The following is a 15,874-nucleotide window of genomic DNA, read 5'->3' on the forward strand; positions in this document are numbered from 1 at the left end:
TGTTATCTACATATATTTTAAACAACAGAGGTTCATCCCAATAATAATACCGACAATCACGAAAGAACTTTTTCTTTTGTATTGGGGAGAGTTCATGAGGTACAATACCACTTGCTAAATAATTAGCAATATCAGCATACCAAGGTGTCTCCTCCATTGTCATTGCCAGTAACTGTTCATCCGGGAATGTCTCTGTTATATCTTCAACCTCTACCTTCTTTTCATCTCCTTCCAACCTTGAGAGGGGGTCAGCTACTTGGTTCTCTATACCTTTTCGGTCACGTATTTGCAGATCGAATTCTTGTAACAGATGAACCCAGCGAATCAAGCGTGGATTTGACTCCTTCTTTTCTATCAGGTACCTAATTGCTGCATGGTCAGTGTAAACAATAACTTTCGAGCCAATCAAGTGTGACCTGAATTTGTCGAATGCAAAAACAACAGCCAACATCTCCTTTTCCGTCACAGTGTAATTGAGTTGTGCACCGCTTAGCTTTCTGCTTGCATAATAAATCGGGTGCATCAGTTTACCCTTTCGCTGCCCCAAGACTGCTCCTATGGCATAGTCATTTGCATCGCATATGAGCTCAAATGGTTGCTCCCAGTTGAGTGCAACAATGATGGGTGCAGTCACCAATCTCTTCTTCAGCTCGTCAAATGCCAACCTGCAATCATTAGAAAACCCAAAGGGATGATCATTTTCAAGGAGTTTGCATAATGGGTTAGCAATTTTGGAGAAATCTTTTATGAATCGCCTGTAGAACCCGGCGTGCCCGAGGAAACTTCTCACTACCTTGACTGAAGTGGGCGGTGGTAGTTTTTCAATCACGTCAACCATAGCATGGTTGACCTCAATTCCTTTACTGGACACTCGATGTCCCAGGACTATCCCTTCCTGTACCATAAAATAGCACTTCTCTCAGTTCAACACTAAATTTGTCTCCACACATCTTTTGAGCACTCTTCTTAAGTTGTGAAGACAGTCCTCAAATGAATTTCCGACCACAGAGAAATCATCTATAAAGACCTCCATAATATCCTCGACCATGTCTGTGAAAATGGCTAACATGCACCGTTGAAATGTTACCGGTGCATTGCAAAGCCCAAAAGGCATTCTCCGAAAGGCGAAGATGCCATACGGATAAGTGAAGGATGTTTTCTCTCTATATTTGGGAGTTATTGATATCTGATTGTACCCCAAATATCCATCCAAGAAACAGAAGTGCGATCGCTCAGCCAGCCTGTCCAACATTTGGTCAATGAAAGGCAAGAGGAAGTGGCCCTTCCAGGTGGCTGTGTTCAATTTTCAGTAATCCATGCAAATCCGTCATCCCGTGACTGTACGAGTTGAGATCAACTCATTGTTCTCATTTTGCACAACAGTCACTTCCCCCTTTTTCGGCATACATTGGACAGGGCTGACCCAATTGCTATCATAGATGGGGAAGATGATTTCCGCATCTAACCAGTTGATCACTTCCTTCTTTACTACCTCTTTCATGTTCAGGTTCAGCCTTCGTTGATGTTCTCTAGAAGGTTTGTGCCCTTCTTCTAAGAGAATCTTGTGCATACAGAAGGCTAGGCTGATATCCTTTATGTCTGCCATGGTCCAGCCAATGGAAGTCTTGCTTTCCTGCAGTACATGTAAGAGTTGTTCTACCTGCACATCTAGCAACCCAGATGATATAATAACCGGCAAAGTAGAATTGGGGCCTAAGAAAACGTACCTGAGGTGAGCTGGGAGCGTCTTCAGCTCCAGCTTGGGTGGTTCCTCTACTGATGGCTTTGCTGGAGGTGTAGCCCTTTTTTCTAATTTAAGGGACTCGAACTGAGGTTCCCTTTTCCAGAATCCTTGGCCTTCAAGTGCCATGACCCACTCAGCTAACCCTTCACCATCCATCTCTTCTAAATTTGTCAAACGTGCCTCTAATGGATCTTTAGCATTTAGGGTCACATCATCTTCTTACAGGATCACGTCCACTGCCTCTACTAGAGAGCAATTAGCATATTCACTGGGTCTCCTCATAGATTGTTGAACATTGAATATGACTTCTTCATCGTTCAGTCTCATTTTTAATTCCCCAGTCTCACAGTTGATCAGTGCTCTCCCAGTGGCCAAAAATGTCCTACCTAAAATGATAGGTATCTCCTCATCTACCTAACAGTCCAGAATAACAAAGTCTGCAGGGAACACGAACTTCTCCACTTGCTCCAACACATCATCAAGAATCCCAGTTGGCCTTTTTATCATGCGGTCAGCCAGCTGCAGCAGCATCGAAGTCGGTCTAGCTCTACCAGTACCCAGTTTAGTATATACATCCAGAGGCATCAAATTTATGCTGGATCCCAAATCACATAATGCCTTTTCAAAGGCGTAACTCCCAATCATGCATGGAATAGTGAAGCTACCTGGGTCAGACATCTTTTGAGCCATCGGTCTGGTCACTACTGCGCTGCAGGTCTACGTCTAAGTCACTGTGGATAGGTCCTAAAAATCAAACTTCCGTGCAATTAGGTCTTTCATCATCTTCGCATAACCTGGCATCTATGAAAGGAATATTCAACTGAATTTGACGCAACATCTCCATGAATTTCTTGTATTGATCTTCCTTCTTTTGTTTTACCAGTCTCTGAGGGAATGGTGCAGGTATCACCCTTTGTGCATTGCTTGATGGCTTCTTTCTGTTGGGGTTCTGTGGCACAAGAGGCACCACTTATTCTACAGCTTATTCATTTATCTTAGCCTTACCCTTTTCATCTTGACCCTGTTCAACCACCACTTCAGTTAGATTTGTTGGTTCATCTACCTCTAGTGGAATTGGAGTGGCTGGCGTAGTCTCTTTGCTGGCTTGTGCAACCTCCTACTCTTTGTCTAAATCTCTCCCATTCCGGAGACTTACTGCCATCAGCTGATTCGGGTTTTGCTACTTGGGGTTAATATTTGTATCCGCTGGCAGTGTTCCTTGGGGCAATTGTTTAAAGCCATAGACAACTGCCCCAACTGAGTTTCAATGTTCTTTATAGCTGAATCATGTACTGCCAACTTTTCTTGTATCTTACCATTTGTCCTAATGAGTTGCTGGAGCATCCCCCTGATATCTACCTTGTTGTTATCTTGCTGCTGAGGAGGTGGCTGATATGTCAGTTGTTGCTGGTTCTGCTATGGGTAGCCCTATTGTCTCTAGTGGTATGGCACCATTTGGCCTTGAACTTGCATGCCCCCAGGCTGAGGCATGTTGGGTCTGTATTACTGATTTGGTGTCGGTCTCCACTGCTGTCCTCCTTGTCTCTGACCCCTAAAGTTGTTAACATAATTCATATCTTCCCTTGCCCCTTGATTTTCACCTTCTCCACTCCATGAACACACATAAGACTGATTAACATAGGGTGTACACAGTCCTCCATTTGTCATGTCAACAATATGCACTTGTTTGGTACTCATCTCATCTATCTTCTTTATCAAAATACTCATTTGAGTCATGACTGTGACCATGTTCTCTGCATGCGAATTATTTGGGTCAAGAGGAACTGAATGCACTATGGGTGCCAGTGTTGTACTTTTATTCATCCACCCCGAATTCTGGGACATCTTGTCAAGAAGGACTTTGCACTCGGTGAATGTCTTACTCAAAAATGCACCTCCAATTGAAGCATCCACATTGGCCTTTAGATTGTCAGCTAACCCCATGTAGAACCTCTGGCCAAGCATCTGGTCTGGAATGCCATGGTGAGGACACTTTACCAGCATCCCTTTAAATCTTTCCCAAGTTTCTTGCAAGGTCTCAGTCGGTTGCTGCTTGTACTGCAATATTTCATCAATCTGCCTTGCAGTCTTGTTGGGCGGGTAGAACTTATTTAGGAACTGCATTACTAATTCCTCCCAGGTGACAATGGAATTAATTAGGAGCGAACTCAGCAAAGTATGAGCTTCCCAGTCACAGAGAACGGGAACAGTAATAGCTTGATAGCTTTTGGGGTCACATTTGACTGCTTTTGAGCCACACAAATTGACAGAAAGTTTTTCAAATGTTGTTGAGGGTCTTCAATGTGTGACCCGAAGAACAATCCTTTATTCTGTAGCAGATGCAGCATATTGTTGGTGATCTGGAATGTCTCCGCTTGAATTGCGGGCACAGCTATGGCAGTTGCCAGGTTGTCAGCTGTGGGTTGAGCCCAATCATAAAGTGCAGCTTCTGGCATAAGAGGTGCCACCACTCTGACATTTGGGTCAGTTGGCTCATCCCTGATGTTTCCGTTGACGTTCTCTACGTCACCCATGTCAAATTCAAGCTGGAGTGGTTGTTGTGATTGTTGGATCCTACTGTTGGCATGGTTCAATGCCCTGAATGTTTTCTCGGGGTCTGAAAGTCCTTCAAGAAGTTCTCCAGTCGTCGAGGAATTTCTAGGCATACACCTGAATTCCACAAGAGTTCAAACGTTAGAATTTCAATGAAAATTGTTTAACACCTTTGAAAATTAATTTGAACTAATAATTTTAACACTACTTATAAGTTGTAATAAACAACACCGTTAGTTCCCCGGCAACGGCGCCAAAATTTGATAACGCCCACCTATGCATTTTAAAGGACAAAGCGGTCGCTGCTAATATAATCCGGTTTTATGTCCGGAATCGAATCCTCAGGGAACTAACCTATCTATTACATTCTTCGGCAATATTATTATCAACTCAATCAATCTCTAGATGCAAGATTTTTGATCAATAAAGATTGGGTTTTTGTTTAACTACTTCAACCACTATTAAAATAACATTAAGCTAAAACAAAGATAATTCAATGGTAAAAAGGTCTAGGGCAGTGATTTCCCCAATTGCTAGTTTAGGTCTTGACTCTTCCGCTATAATCTCACCGTAATACTCTATGAGGATTAAGAGTTACGGGTTATCGTAATTATCTCTCGATCAACTACAATAATTTACTAGAGCATTCTCTCGAACTACTCTAGCTAACAATAGTTATGCAACTCTAAATTATTCCACCTTAGTTTTGTTATCTCCAAACCCACTTTTAAGTTCAAGTAATGAATCTCTTCAATTACCAAAAAGTGACGTTGTTCCACAGCTATCTAACCTAATATTCTTTCTCAAGCAATATAAGGTAATTAGACACAATTAATCAAGGGCCCATTCAATTAATCACCATACAAAACGTAGTTGAACAATCATATCATAAATCCGGCTCGATTATAACAACTTGAGTCAAAACTTCAACCGACAATTGGTTCCTTCAACCCTAGATAAATATTTAGCTACTCATAACAAAATAATAAAAAACTACTAAATTGTTCATAATGTAAAATTGCAAGAATTAAAAAGAGATAGAAAAATTCTAAAGTTTGGTTGATCTTCTCACTCTTGTTCTTGCCTCCAAAAGTAGTCTAAAATTAGCTTCCCCCCAATCTTGGGAGAGTTTCTAAAGCATATAAGGGTTTTACAAAAGTTTCCCCGAATTTACACTTTGGTCCTCAAACTTTCCAGTAGCGTGAACAGTGCATCGCGGTAGTGGCCAACCGCGGTCGACTGCGGTGAATGCTGACCTTTCTGACTTACGTTGTTAATCTATCGCGGTCGCGGTGGCCTTCTTGCCCAGGCCATTTATGCTTCTTTGTGTTCGGGTACTTCTCGAGTGGGTGTTTTTCTTCACATTATTGCCTCCAAAACACTTCATGCTACTTCCTCTCATATAGTATTCCCTGCTAAACAAAAGAACACTATTTAGAGCATTTTGTTGGCAATTTATCTATAAAATAACGACAAAGTATGGTCATATTAAGGCATAAATATCAACTATATAGTCTACTATCAACACCCTACACTTAAATTATTGCTACTCCTCGAGCAATCCACCACACTCCATCAAAATTCCTTCCCTAAGCTTTTCTCTTAACGACTAACACCATAAACATTTTACAAAAGTTGCACCTAGTAGTGAACAACCTTTACCTCAAGAGTCAAACCTTTTGTACCATGCAACATTTACACTTACTCAAACTACTCTATACAAGAGTCAAGACTTACCTTTCCTTTGTGAATCACATGCCCTCACATCACACAAGAGAGTAGTTCCACATATAATGATAAATAGAACAAGTAGGAACTAAGATAGACAAAATTCGCTCACTCTTAAAAAGAACGTTCACATGCCACAAAGATGCACCATAGGCTTGCCCGTAGTGTAATACTTTACTACTTGAGCCCATTCAGTCTAAGATCAATAGGACTTTACTTGGTTGTAATGTAGGCTAAGGGACGGGTAGGATATATTTAGATATAGTGACTAACCTCCCTAAGCACTTTTAATACAATTACATTAAACTTAAAGATCATAGTTGTGCCAACCAACACTTCACCTCATTTGTTTAAAACATCCTCATCCATTAGGTGCAATTTGTACAAGCCACCACTTATCAACCATTATAATTATTTATAACCCATATATTTTTTTCGTGGTGCTTTTTCTTTTATGCTTCAAAATTCCACACTTTTTCTCTATCTCAATGGTTCCACTCAAAAACCAAACCACCACCCCACACTTTTGCTTTTGCATATTTCCACTACCATTCAAGTGCTTATTGGGGGGTAAAAGGGTTCAAACGACAAGCTATTCAAACGATTGGGTAAGGTTCGCAATGTGGTTGCCAAAGAAATAGGCTTATAGGCTCAACGGGGTAAACTAAGATGTATTGCTTTCAGGTGGGTTTACTTTATATGTCTGGATCAACAAAGAAATGCCTATATCACTTCTAAAACTGAAAGAAACTACTATTTCGCTTTGCAAACACACAGGGTAAGTTCTGGGCATCAAATATGAAACATGGAACACTATAAAACTCACACACACATGGCACATGACTCACTCCGGATTGGTTTTATCAAGACATTCTCTTTTGAGTGTTAAAGTTAGATACAAACGTACAATTTTAAGGCACTCTAACAGGATTCAACCAATGAAGCTAGGCATTATACTATAGTGCCTATTGTGCTCAGGTATATCAACGCTAAGGGTTTTTTTCTTCGAATTTAGCTCGTAGCCCATTAGTCCTAATTTAAAAACTAAAAAGAACAAAATTAAACAAAAACTACCTATACCCGGTTCAAGCTAAACCCTTGGAAAAGAACCGCGGCCCAAAGAAAAATCAAGGGGGAGTTACTACACTACCTAAAAAAATAAAAAATAAATCTTTTTTGTCTTTTCTCTAGACTACTTCCCTCAAGAAAATTGTCTAAAGGATCCGTCATCAAGAAGAGTCTCCATATTCCAAATTTTCTTTTTTTCGACTTAGTCCCTCAAGAACCCCGCCGAAAGAGATCCGTCGTCGGGACAAGCCACTTACTATTTTAGCTTTCCTAATGAACTATTACTCTACATCAAAACAATCAAAGCAAGACAAAACAGGTAAAAACAAACAGTCAATTGTTACAATTACAAACATACAATGAAGTATCCCCCACCCCACACTTAAAATGAAGACATGTTCCCATGGCTTAAAAATTTAAAGAACAGCGAGGTTAAGGAACTTCCCTGAAGGCTCACTCCTGATCGAAGACAGTGTCTGGGTTCACGTTGCACGCACGTCCCAGCGCTCTTAACCAGCCCAAGAATTTCTTCTCCGACTTCACTTGCTTCTCATCCACCGCATCAACACGGGCACCCAAATCAGTGACTGACGTATGCAACCCATCCATATCCTGCTCCAAAGCTGTCATACGAGTGCTCCGGTGTGGCTGTGATGGGCCTGCCACATCAACTCTCAGAGGAGGGGGAACCGCAGCTACCTCAGCATCATCAGCTGAATCATCATTAGAGTCATCAACATTCACCACCGGCTCTTGTCCAATTCCAATTTTTCTTGCCCGGAATGGGGATTTTAGTGGCAATCTCCCATCAACCCAAGGGTCTTCATGGACTCTAGCAATACGGCACAGCCGGGTGATCAGTGAAGGGAAGTAGTAGCCCTTGGTTAGCTCAGGTGATCTAATGAACATCTCTCCATGGATGAGCCAAGCCACATCAAAATCACTGTGGGACATGAAACAGTGGATTGCGGACGTCCGTGGTAGATTAACATCTGTCATGTTGCTGGATGGCAACAATCGACTGTTGACAATAGTGAGCCAACACTTGTCCTCCAATTCAAATAGTGGGAGTTGAGAGTAATCATGTGCTTTATCCATAGGTGTTCTCCATCTGGAACACAGATAGTATCAAGAAGAGTGCCCTATAAGGCCCTGTACCGCTAAAAGTACGATAAGGATCAAATTCACCCAAGAAACACTGGCAGCCGGTATACCTTGCGGATGGTGTCGAGGGATGCATTTACCGGGGTATTGCGCACCGTCACGACCCCATTCTCATGTTCTGGAAAGTTCTCATAGAACTCCCTTACTAGTTGAACATTAGCCTCCTCCGGTACCTTGAAGAAGATGTCCAGCTGACACCGCCTCAGCTCATTAAACATATTGGGGCATTCCACCTCCAAAGTCGTTCGATCAATGTGCACTTCATGTTGTAACTTCTTAGCTGCTTTCTGGTTGTACCTATCCTCTGCTGCTCTCGATACAAACCGAGTGCTATCGAACTGAGGTGCACTGTCTTGGCTCCTAGCTCGTGAGGAGCCTCCCGGTCCACTAGTGGAGGTCCCGGTGTTTTGTCTCTTTCTAGCTGAACTCATCGCACCTATCAAATAACGAAACGCCTATTAGTGAGTGTGCAAAATGTATGACTATGGATGGTTACTCAGACTTCACCATAACCATGTCACAATAGCTCCTTATATCTCCATTGGGGCAATTTCCAAAATACCTTGTGGGCGGGGCATTATCCAAACACATTTAGCCCTCATGAGTCTATCAAAACTACTCCCAAATCAAGTATACAACTACACCAACACACTCCACACTTGTGGCATTCAATCACCCACGAACAAACATCATTCCAAACATTAATTACATAGCCCTTTCACCAAACATTATCATAAATGAAATTAAAAATATAAAAAACAAGGAGAAGAAACTACAAAAATATCTACAACAATTACAACACCATATCAACCTAAAACTATCATAAACAACAACAAAATACAAAAAGAAAAGAGAAGGGAGGGTTAGAATCATACCTTAAGGGAGGAAAGAGGAGAGGAATGGAGATGGGGGTAGTGTGAGTGAAGAAGAAGAAGGAGAAGAAAAAGGGATTTGGGGGTTAGGGTTGTGAAGAGAGGGAGATGAAGAATTAGAATGAGAAGAGGGTGTCGGTTGTTTTGATATTTGGGGGAGGTGGGTTTTGTTATAATAGGGGGTTATTAAATTAAAAGAAGAAGAAAAGAACAAGTAAAACGGAAAAAAATGAAAAATACCTGGTACCCCCGCGGTCGACCGCGGTCCACCATGGCCGCGGTGGGTTTAAAATTGTGAGGCAGAAAGTTTATCCCTCGCCGCGGTTTACCGCGGTCGCGGTGTGATGTAAAATTTTAGGCAGAAAGTTTCCCTTCCACCGCGGTTTACCACGGTCATGCCGCGGTCGCAGTGCTGGCATTGTTTTTTTGTTTTTTTTGGGAACACACTAACAACAACACTCATGGGTTGCCTCCCACGCAGCGCCTGATTTAACGTCGCGGTACGACGCAAGCATTTGATCATCACTCCTCATTCGCATACTGGGGCTCTTCCAAAGTGATTACTACTCTATCCCCTTTTTCTTCATCCATTTCAAGGTAATGTTTCAACCTTTGCCCATTTACTGTGAACTTGTTTGTCCCATCTTCTGATTCAATATCTACAGCTCCACTTAAGAACATTTGCACCACTCTGAAGGGTCCTGACCATCGGGACTTTAACTTACCCGGAAACAATCTCAATCTCGAGTTGTATAACAACACTAAATCTCCAGGTTTGAAGTTTCGATCGAAGATGTGTTTTCATGCATTAATTTCATCCTTTCTTTGTATAATCTAGCACTCTCAAAGGCCTGGAACCTGAATTCCTCGAGATCATGTAACTCAGTGATTCTATTATTACTTGTTGTCTCCATGTCTAAATTTAACTGCCGCAATGCCCAAAGTACTTTATGCTCTAGCTCAACTAGGAGGTGGCATGCCTTGACAAACACCAACTTGTACGGTGACATACCAATTAGGGTTTTGAAGGTTGTGCGGTACACCCACAATGCATCATCCAATTTCTTTGCCCAGTCAGTCCTTGTTGCATTTACTGTTTTTGTGAGGACACTTTTAATCTCCTTGTTGGATACTTCAACTTGCCTGGTTGATTGTGGGTGGTTCGGGGTGGTCACTTTATGATGAAATCCATATTTTTTCAACAGCCGTGCGAATGCTCTATTGCAAAAATGGGTTCCGCCATCACTGAGTATAGCTCCTGGGGTACCAAAACGTGTGAAAATTTTCTTCCTTAGAAAACCTAGTACCTCTTTAGCATCATTGGTCGGGAGAGCCACCGCTTCGACCCACTTGGAGACATAGTCAACTACTACCAATATGTACTTGTTACCATAAGAGCTGACGAATGGCCCCATGAAGTCAATCCCCTACATGTCAAAGATCTCCACCTCTTGAATTGTGGTCATTAACATCTCGTGTCTACGAGATATCTTGCCAGTTCTTTGGCATTCATCGTAGCTTTTAACCCAAGCATGGGCATCCTTGAATAGAGTAGGCCAGTACAAGCCTGACTCCAACACCTTAGCTGTTGTCCGAATTCCTCCAAAGTGTCCACCATATGGTAAAGCATGGCAAGCCTGCAAAATAGAATGTTGATCTTTCTTGGGGATACACCGCCGGATCATGTTATCTACATATATTTTAAACAACAGAGGTTCATCCCAATAATAATACCGACAATCACGAAAGAACTTTTTCTTTTGTATTGGGGAGAGTTCATGAGGTACAATACCACTTGCTAAATAATTAGCAATATCAGCATACCAAGGTGCCTCCTCCATTGTCATTGCCAGTAACTGTTCATCCGGGAATGTCTCTGTTATATCTTCAACCTCTACCTTCTTTTCATCTCCTTCCAACCTTGAGAGGGGGTCAGCTACTTGGTTCTCTATACCTTTTCGGTCACGTATTTGCAGATCGAATTCTTGTAACAGATGAACCCAGCGAATCAAGCGTGGATTTGACTCCTTCTTTTCTATCAGGTACCTAATTGCTGCATGGTCAGTGTAAACAATAACTTTCGAGCCAATCAAGTGTGACCTGAATTTGTCGAATGCAAAAACAACAGCCAACATCTCCTTTTCCGTCACAGTGTAATTGAGTTGTGCACCGCTTAGCTTTCTGCTTGCATAATAAATCGGGTGCATCAGATTACCCTTTCGCTGCCCCAAGACTGCTCCTATGGCATAGTCATTTGCATCGCATATGAGCTCAAATGGTTGCTCCCAGTTGAGTGCAACAATGATGGGTGCAGTCACCAATCTCTTCTTCAGCTCGTCAAATGCCAACCTGCAATCATTAGAAAACCCAAAGGGGTGATCATTTTCAAGGAGTTTGCATAATGGGTTAGCAATTTTGGAGAAATCTTTTATGAATCGCCTGTAGAACTCGGCGTGCCCGAGGAAACTTCTCACTACCTTGACTGAAGTGGGCGGTGGTAGTTTTTCAATCACGTCAACCATAGCATGGTTGACCTCAATTCCTTTACTGGACACTCGATGTCCCAGGACTATCCCTTCCTGTACCATAAAATAGCACTTCTCTCAGTTCAACACTAAATTTGTCTCCACACATCTTTTGAGCACTCTTCTTAAGTTGTGAAGACAGTCCTCAAATGAATTTCCGACCACAGAGAAATCATCTATAAAGACCTCCATAATATCCTCGACCATGTCTGTGAAAATGGCTAACATGCACCGTTGAAATGTTACCGGTGCATTGCAAAGCCCAAAAGGCATTCTCCGAAAGGCGAAGATGCCATACGGATAAGTGAAGGATGTTTTCTCTCTATATTTGGGAGTTATTGATATCTGATTGTACCCCAAATATCCATCCAAGAAACAGAAGTGCGATCGCTCAGCCAGCCTGTCCAACATTTGGTCAATGAAAGGCAAGAGGAAGTGGCCCTTCCAGGTGGCTGTGTTCAATTTTCAGTAATCCATGCAAATCCGTCATCCCGTGACTGTACGAGTTGAGATCAACTCATTGTTCTCATTTTGCACAACAGTCACTTCCCCCTTTTTCGGCATACATTGGACAGGGCTGACCCAATTGCTATCATAGATGGGGAAGATGATTTCCGCATCTAACCAGTTGATCACTTCCTTCTTTACTACCTCTTTCATGTTCAGGTTCAGCCTTCGTTGATGTTCTCTAGAAGGTTTGTGCCCTTCTTCTAAGAGAATCTTGTGCATACAGAAGGCTAGGCTGATATCCTTTATGTCTGCCATGGTCCAGCCAATGGAAGTCTTGCTTTCCTGCAGTACATGTAAGAGTTGTTCTACCTGCACATCTAGCAACCCAGATGATATAATAACCGGCAAAGTAGAATTGGGGCCTAAGAAAACGTACCTGAGGTGAGCTGGGAGCGTCTTCAGCTCCAGCTTGGGTGGTTCCTCTACTAATGGCTTTGCTGGAGGTGTAGCCCTTTTTTCTAATTCAAGGGACTCGAACTGAGGTTCCCTTTTCCAGAATCCTTGGCCTTCAAGTGCCATGACCCACTCAGCTAACCCTTCACCATCCATCTCTTCTAAATTTGTCAAACGTGCCTCTAATGGATCTTTAGCATTTAGGGTCACATCATCTTCTTACAGGATCACGTCCACTGCCTCTACTAGAGAGCAATTAGCATATTCACTGGGTCTCCTCATAGATTGTTGAACATTGAATATGACTTCTTCATCGTTCAGTCTCATTTTTAATTCCCCAGTCTCACAGTTGATCAGTGCTCTCCCAGTGGCCAAAAATGTCCTACCTAAAATGATAGGTATCTCCTCATCTACCTAACAGTCCAGAATAACAAAGTCTGCAGGGAACACGAACTTCTCCACTTGCTCCAACACATCATCAAGAATCCCAGTTGGCCTTTTTATCATGCGGTCAGCCAGCTGCAGCAGCATCGATGTCGGTCTAGCTCTACCAGTACCCAGTTTAGTATATACATCCAGAGGCATCAAATTTATGCTGGATCCCAAATCACATAATGCCTTTTCAAAGGCGTAACTCCCAATCATGCATGGAATAGTGAAGCTACCTGGGTCAGACATCTTTTGAGCCATCGGTCTGGTCACTACTGCGCTGCAAGTCTGCATCTAAGTCACTGTGGATAGGTCCTAAAAATCAAACTTCCGTGCAATTAGGTCTTTCATCATCTTCGCATAACCTGGCATCTATGAAAGGAATATTCAACTGAATTTGACGCAACATCTCCATGAATTTCTTGTATTGATCTTCCTTCTTTTGTTTTACCAGTCTCTGAGGGAATGGTGCAGGTATCACCCTTTGTGCATTGCTTGATGGCTTCTTTCTGTTGGGGTTCTGTGGCACAAGAGGCACCACTTATTCTACAGCTTATTCATTTATCTTAGCCTTACCCTTTTCATCTTGACCCTGTTCAACCACCACTTCAGTTAGATTTGTTGGTTCATCTACCTCTAGTGGAATTGGAGTGGCTGGCGTAGTCTCTTTGCTGGCTTGTGCAACCTCCTACTCTTTGTCTAAATCTCTCCCATTCCGGAGACTTACTGCCATCAACTGATTCGGGTTTTGCTACTTGGGGTTAATATTTGTATCCGCTGGCAGTGTTCCTTGGGGCAATTGTTTAAAGCCATAGACAACTGCCCCAACTGAGTTTCAATGTTCTTTATAGCTGAATCATGTACTGCCAACTTTTCTTATATCTTACCATTTGTCCTAATGAGTTGCTGGAGCATCCCCCTGATATCTACCTTGTTGTTATCTTGCTGCTGAGGAGGTGGCTGATATGTCAGTTGTTGCTGGTTCTGCTATGGGTAGCCCTATTGTCTCTAGTGGTATGGCACCATTTGGCCTTGAACTTGCATGCCCCCAGGCTGAGGCATGTTGGGTCTGTATTACTGATTTGGTGTCGGTCTCCACTGTTGTCCTCCTTGTCTCTGACCCCTAAAGTTGTTAACATAATTCATATCTTCCCTTGCCCCTTGATTTTCACCTTCTCCACTCCATGAACACACATAAGACTGATTAACATAGGGTGTACACAGTCCTCCATTTGTCATGTCAACAATATGCACTTGTTTGGTACTCATCTCATCTATCTTCTTTATCAAAATACTCATTTGAGTCATGACTGTGACCATGTTCTCTGCATGCGAATTATTTGGGTCAAGAGGAACTGAATGCACTATGGGTGCCAGTGTTGTACTTTTATTCATCCACCCCGAATTCTGGGACATCTTGTCAAGAAGGACTTTGCACTCGGTGAATGTCTTACTCAAAAATGCACCTCCAATTGAAGCATCCACATTGGCCTTTAGATTGTCAGCTAACCCCATGTAGAACCTCTGGCCAAGCATCTGGTCTGGAATGCCATGGTGAGGACACTTTACCAGCATCCCTTTAAATCTTTCCCAAGTTTCTTGCAAGGTCTCAGTCGGTTGCTGCTTGTACTGCAATATTTCATCAATCTGCCTTGCAGTCTTGTTGGGCGGGTAGAACTTATTTAGGAACTGCATTACTAATTCCTCCCAGGTGACAATGGAATTAATTAGGAGCGAACTCAGCAAAGTATGAGCTTCCCAGTCACAGAGAACGGGAACAGTAATAGCTTGATAGCTTTTGGGGTCACATTTGACTGCTTTTGAGCCACACAAATTGACAGAAAGTTTTTCAAATGTTGTTGAGGGTCTTCAATGTGTGACCCGAAGAACAATCCTTTATTCTGTAGCAGATGCAGCATATTGTTGGTGATCTGGAATGTCTCCGCTTGAATTGCGGGCACAGCTATGGCAGTTGCCAGGTTGTCAGCTGTGGGTTGAGCCCAATCATAAAGTGCAGCTTCTGGCATAAGAGGTGCCACCACTCTGACATTTGGGTCAGTTGGCTCATCCCTGATGTTTCCGTTGACGTTCTCTACGTCACCCATGTCAAATTCAAGCTGGAGTGGTTGTTGTGATTGTTGGATCCTACTGTTGGCATGGTTCAATGCCCTGAATGTTTTCTCGGGGTCTGAAAGTCCTTCAAGAAGTTCTCCAGTCGTTGAGGAATTTCTAGGCATACACCTGAATTCCACAAGAGTTCAAACGTTAGAATTTCAATGAAAATTGTTTAACACCTTTGAAAATTAATTTGAACTAATAATTTTAACACTACTTATAAGTTGTAATAAACAACACCGTTAGTTCCCCGGCAACGGCGCCAAAATTTGATAACGCCCACCTATGCATTTTAAAGGACAAAGCGGTCGCTGCTAATATAATCCGGTTTTATGTCCGGAATCGAATCCTCAGGGAACTAACCTATCTATTACACTCTTCGGCAATATTATTATCAACTCAATCAATCTCTAGATGCAAGATTTTTGATCAATAAAGATTGGGTTTTTGTTTAACTACTTCAACCACTATTAAAATAACATTAAGCTAAAACAAAGATAATTCAATGGTAAAAAGGTCTAGGGCAGTGATTTCCCCAATTGCTAGTTTAGGTCTTGACTCTTCCGCTATAATCTCACCGTAATACTCTATGAGGATTAAGAGTTACGGGTTATCGTAATTATCTCTCGATCAACTACAATAATTTACTAGAGCATTCTCTCGAACTACTCTAGCTGACCATAGTTATGAAACTCTAAATTATCCCACCAAAGTTTTGTTATCTCTAAACCCACTTTTAAGTTCAAGTAATGAATCTCTTCAATTACCCAAAA

General features: G+C 42.2%; 2 protein-coding genes across 2 annotated transcripts; both read right to left on the minus strand.

Annotated features, from left to right (window-relative positions):
* Positions 1–1,963: 1,963 nt before the first annotated feature.
* LOC142166091 (uncharacterized) lies at positions 1,964–2,434 on the minus strand. Its single transcript, XM_075224509.1, has 2 exons — positions 2,207–2,434; positions 1,964–2,158 (listed from the first exon to the last, which is right to left on the minus strand). Exons 1-2 carry the CDS (start codon positions 2,432–2,434, stop codon positions 1,964–1,966), a joined length of 423 nt encoding a protein of 140 aa, XP_075080610.1.
* A 10,342-nt stretch (positions 2,435–12,776) lies between these two features.
* On the minus strand, positions 12,777–13,247 carry LOC142166092 (uncharacterized). The gene is made up of 2 exons (XM_075224510.1): positions 13,020–13,247; positions 12,777–12,971 (listed from the first exon to the last, which is right to left on the minus strand). Exons 1-2 carry the CDS (start codon positions 13,245–13,247, stop codon positions 12,777–12,779), a joined length of 423 nt encoding a protein of 140 aa, XP_075080611.1.
* Between the last annotated feature and the right edge of the window lie 2,627 nt (positions 13,248–15,874).

The sequence above is a fragment of the Nicotiana tabacum genome, chromosome 11 (genome assembly GCF_000715075.1).
Source record: "Nicotiana tabacum cultivar K326 chromosome 11, ASM71507v2, whole genome shotgun sequence".
NCBI classification, from domain to species: domain Eukaryota; kingdom Viridiplantae; phylum Streptophyta; class Magnoliopsida; order Solanales; family Solanaceae; genus Nicotiana; species Nicotiana tabacum.

What these genes read in the sequence shown, in the direction of transcription:
- LOC142166092 (XM_075224510.1), bottom strand. Translation starts at nt 13,247, where the DNA reads ATGGCTCAAAAGATGTCTGACCCAGGTAGCTTCACTATTCCATGCATG. An exon ending in TTGATGATGTGTTGGAGCAA is followed by an intron (nt 12,972 to 13,019) that starts GTGGAGAAGTTC and finishes CTGGACTGTTAG; the next exon opens with GTAGATGAGGAGATACCTAT.
- LOC142166091 (XM_075224509.1), bottom strand. Translation starts at nt 2,434, where the DNA reads ATGGCTCAAAAGATGTCTGACCCAGGTAGCTTCACTATTCCATGCATG. An exon ending in TTGATGATGTGTTGGAGCAA is followed by an intron (nt 2,159 to 2,206) that starts GTGGAGAAGTTC and finishes CTGGACTGTTAG; the next exon opens with GTAGATGAGGAGATACCTAT.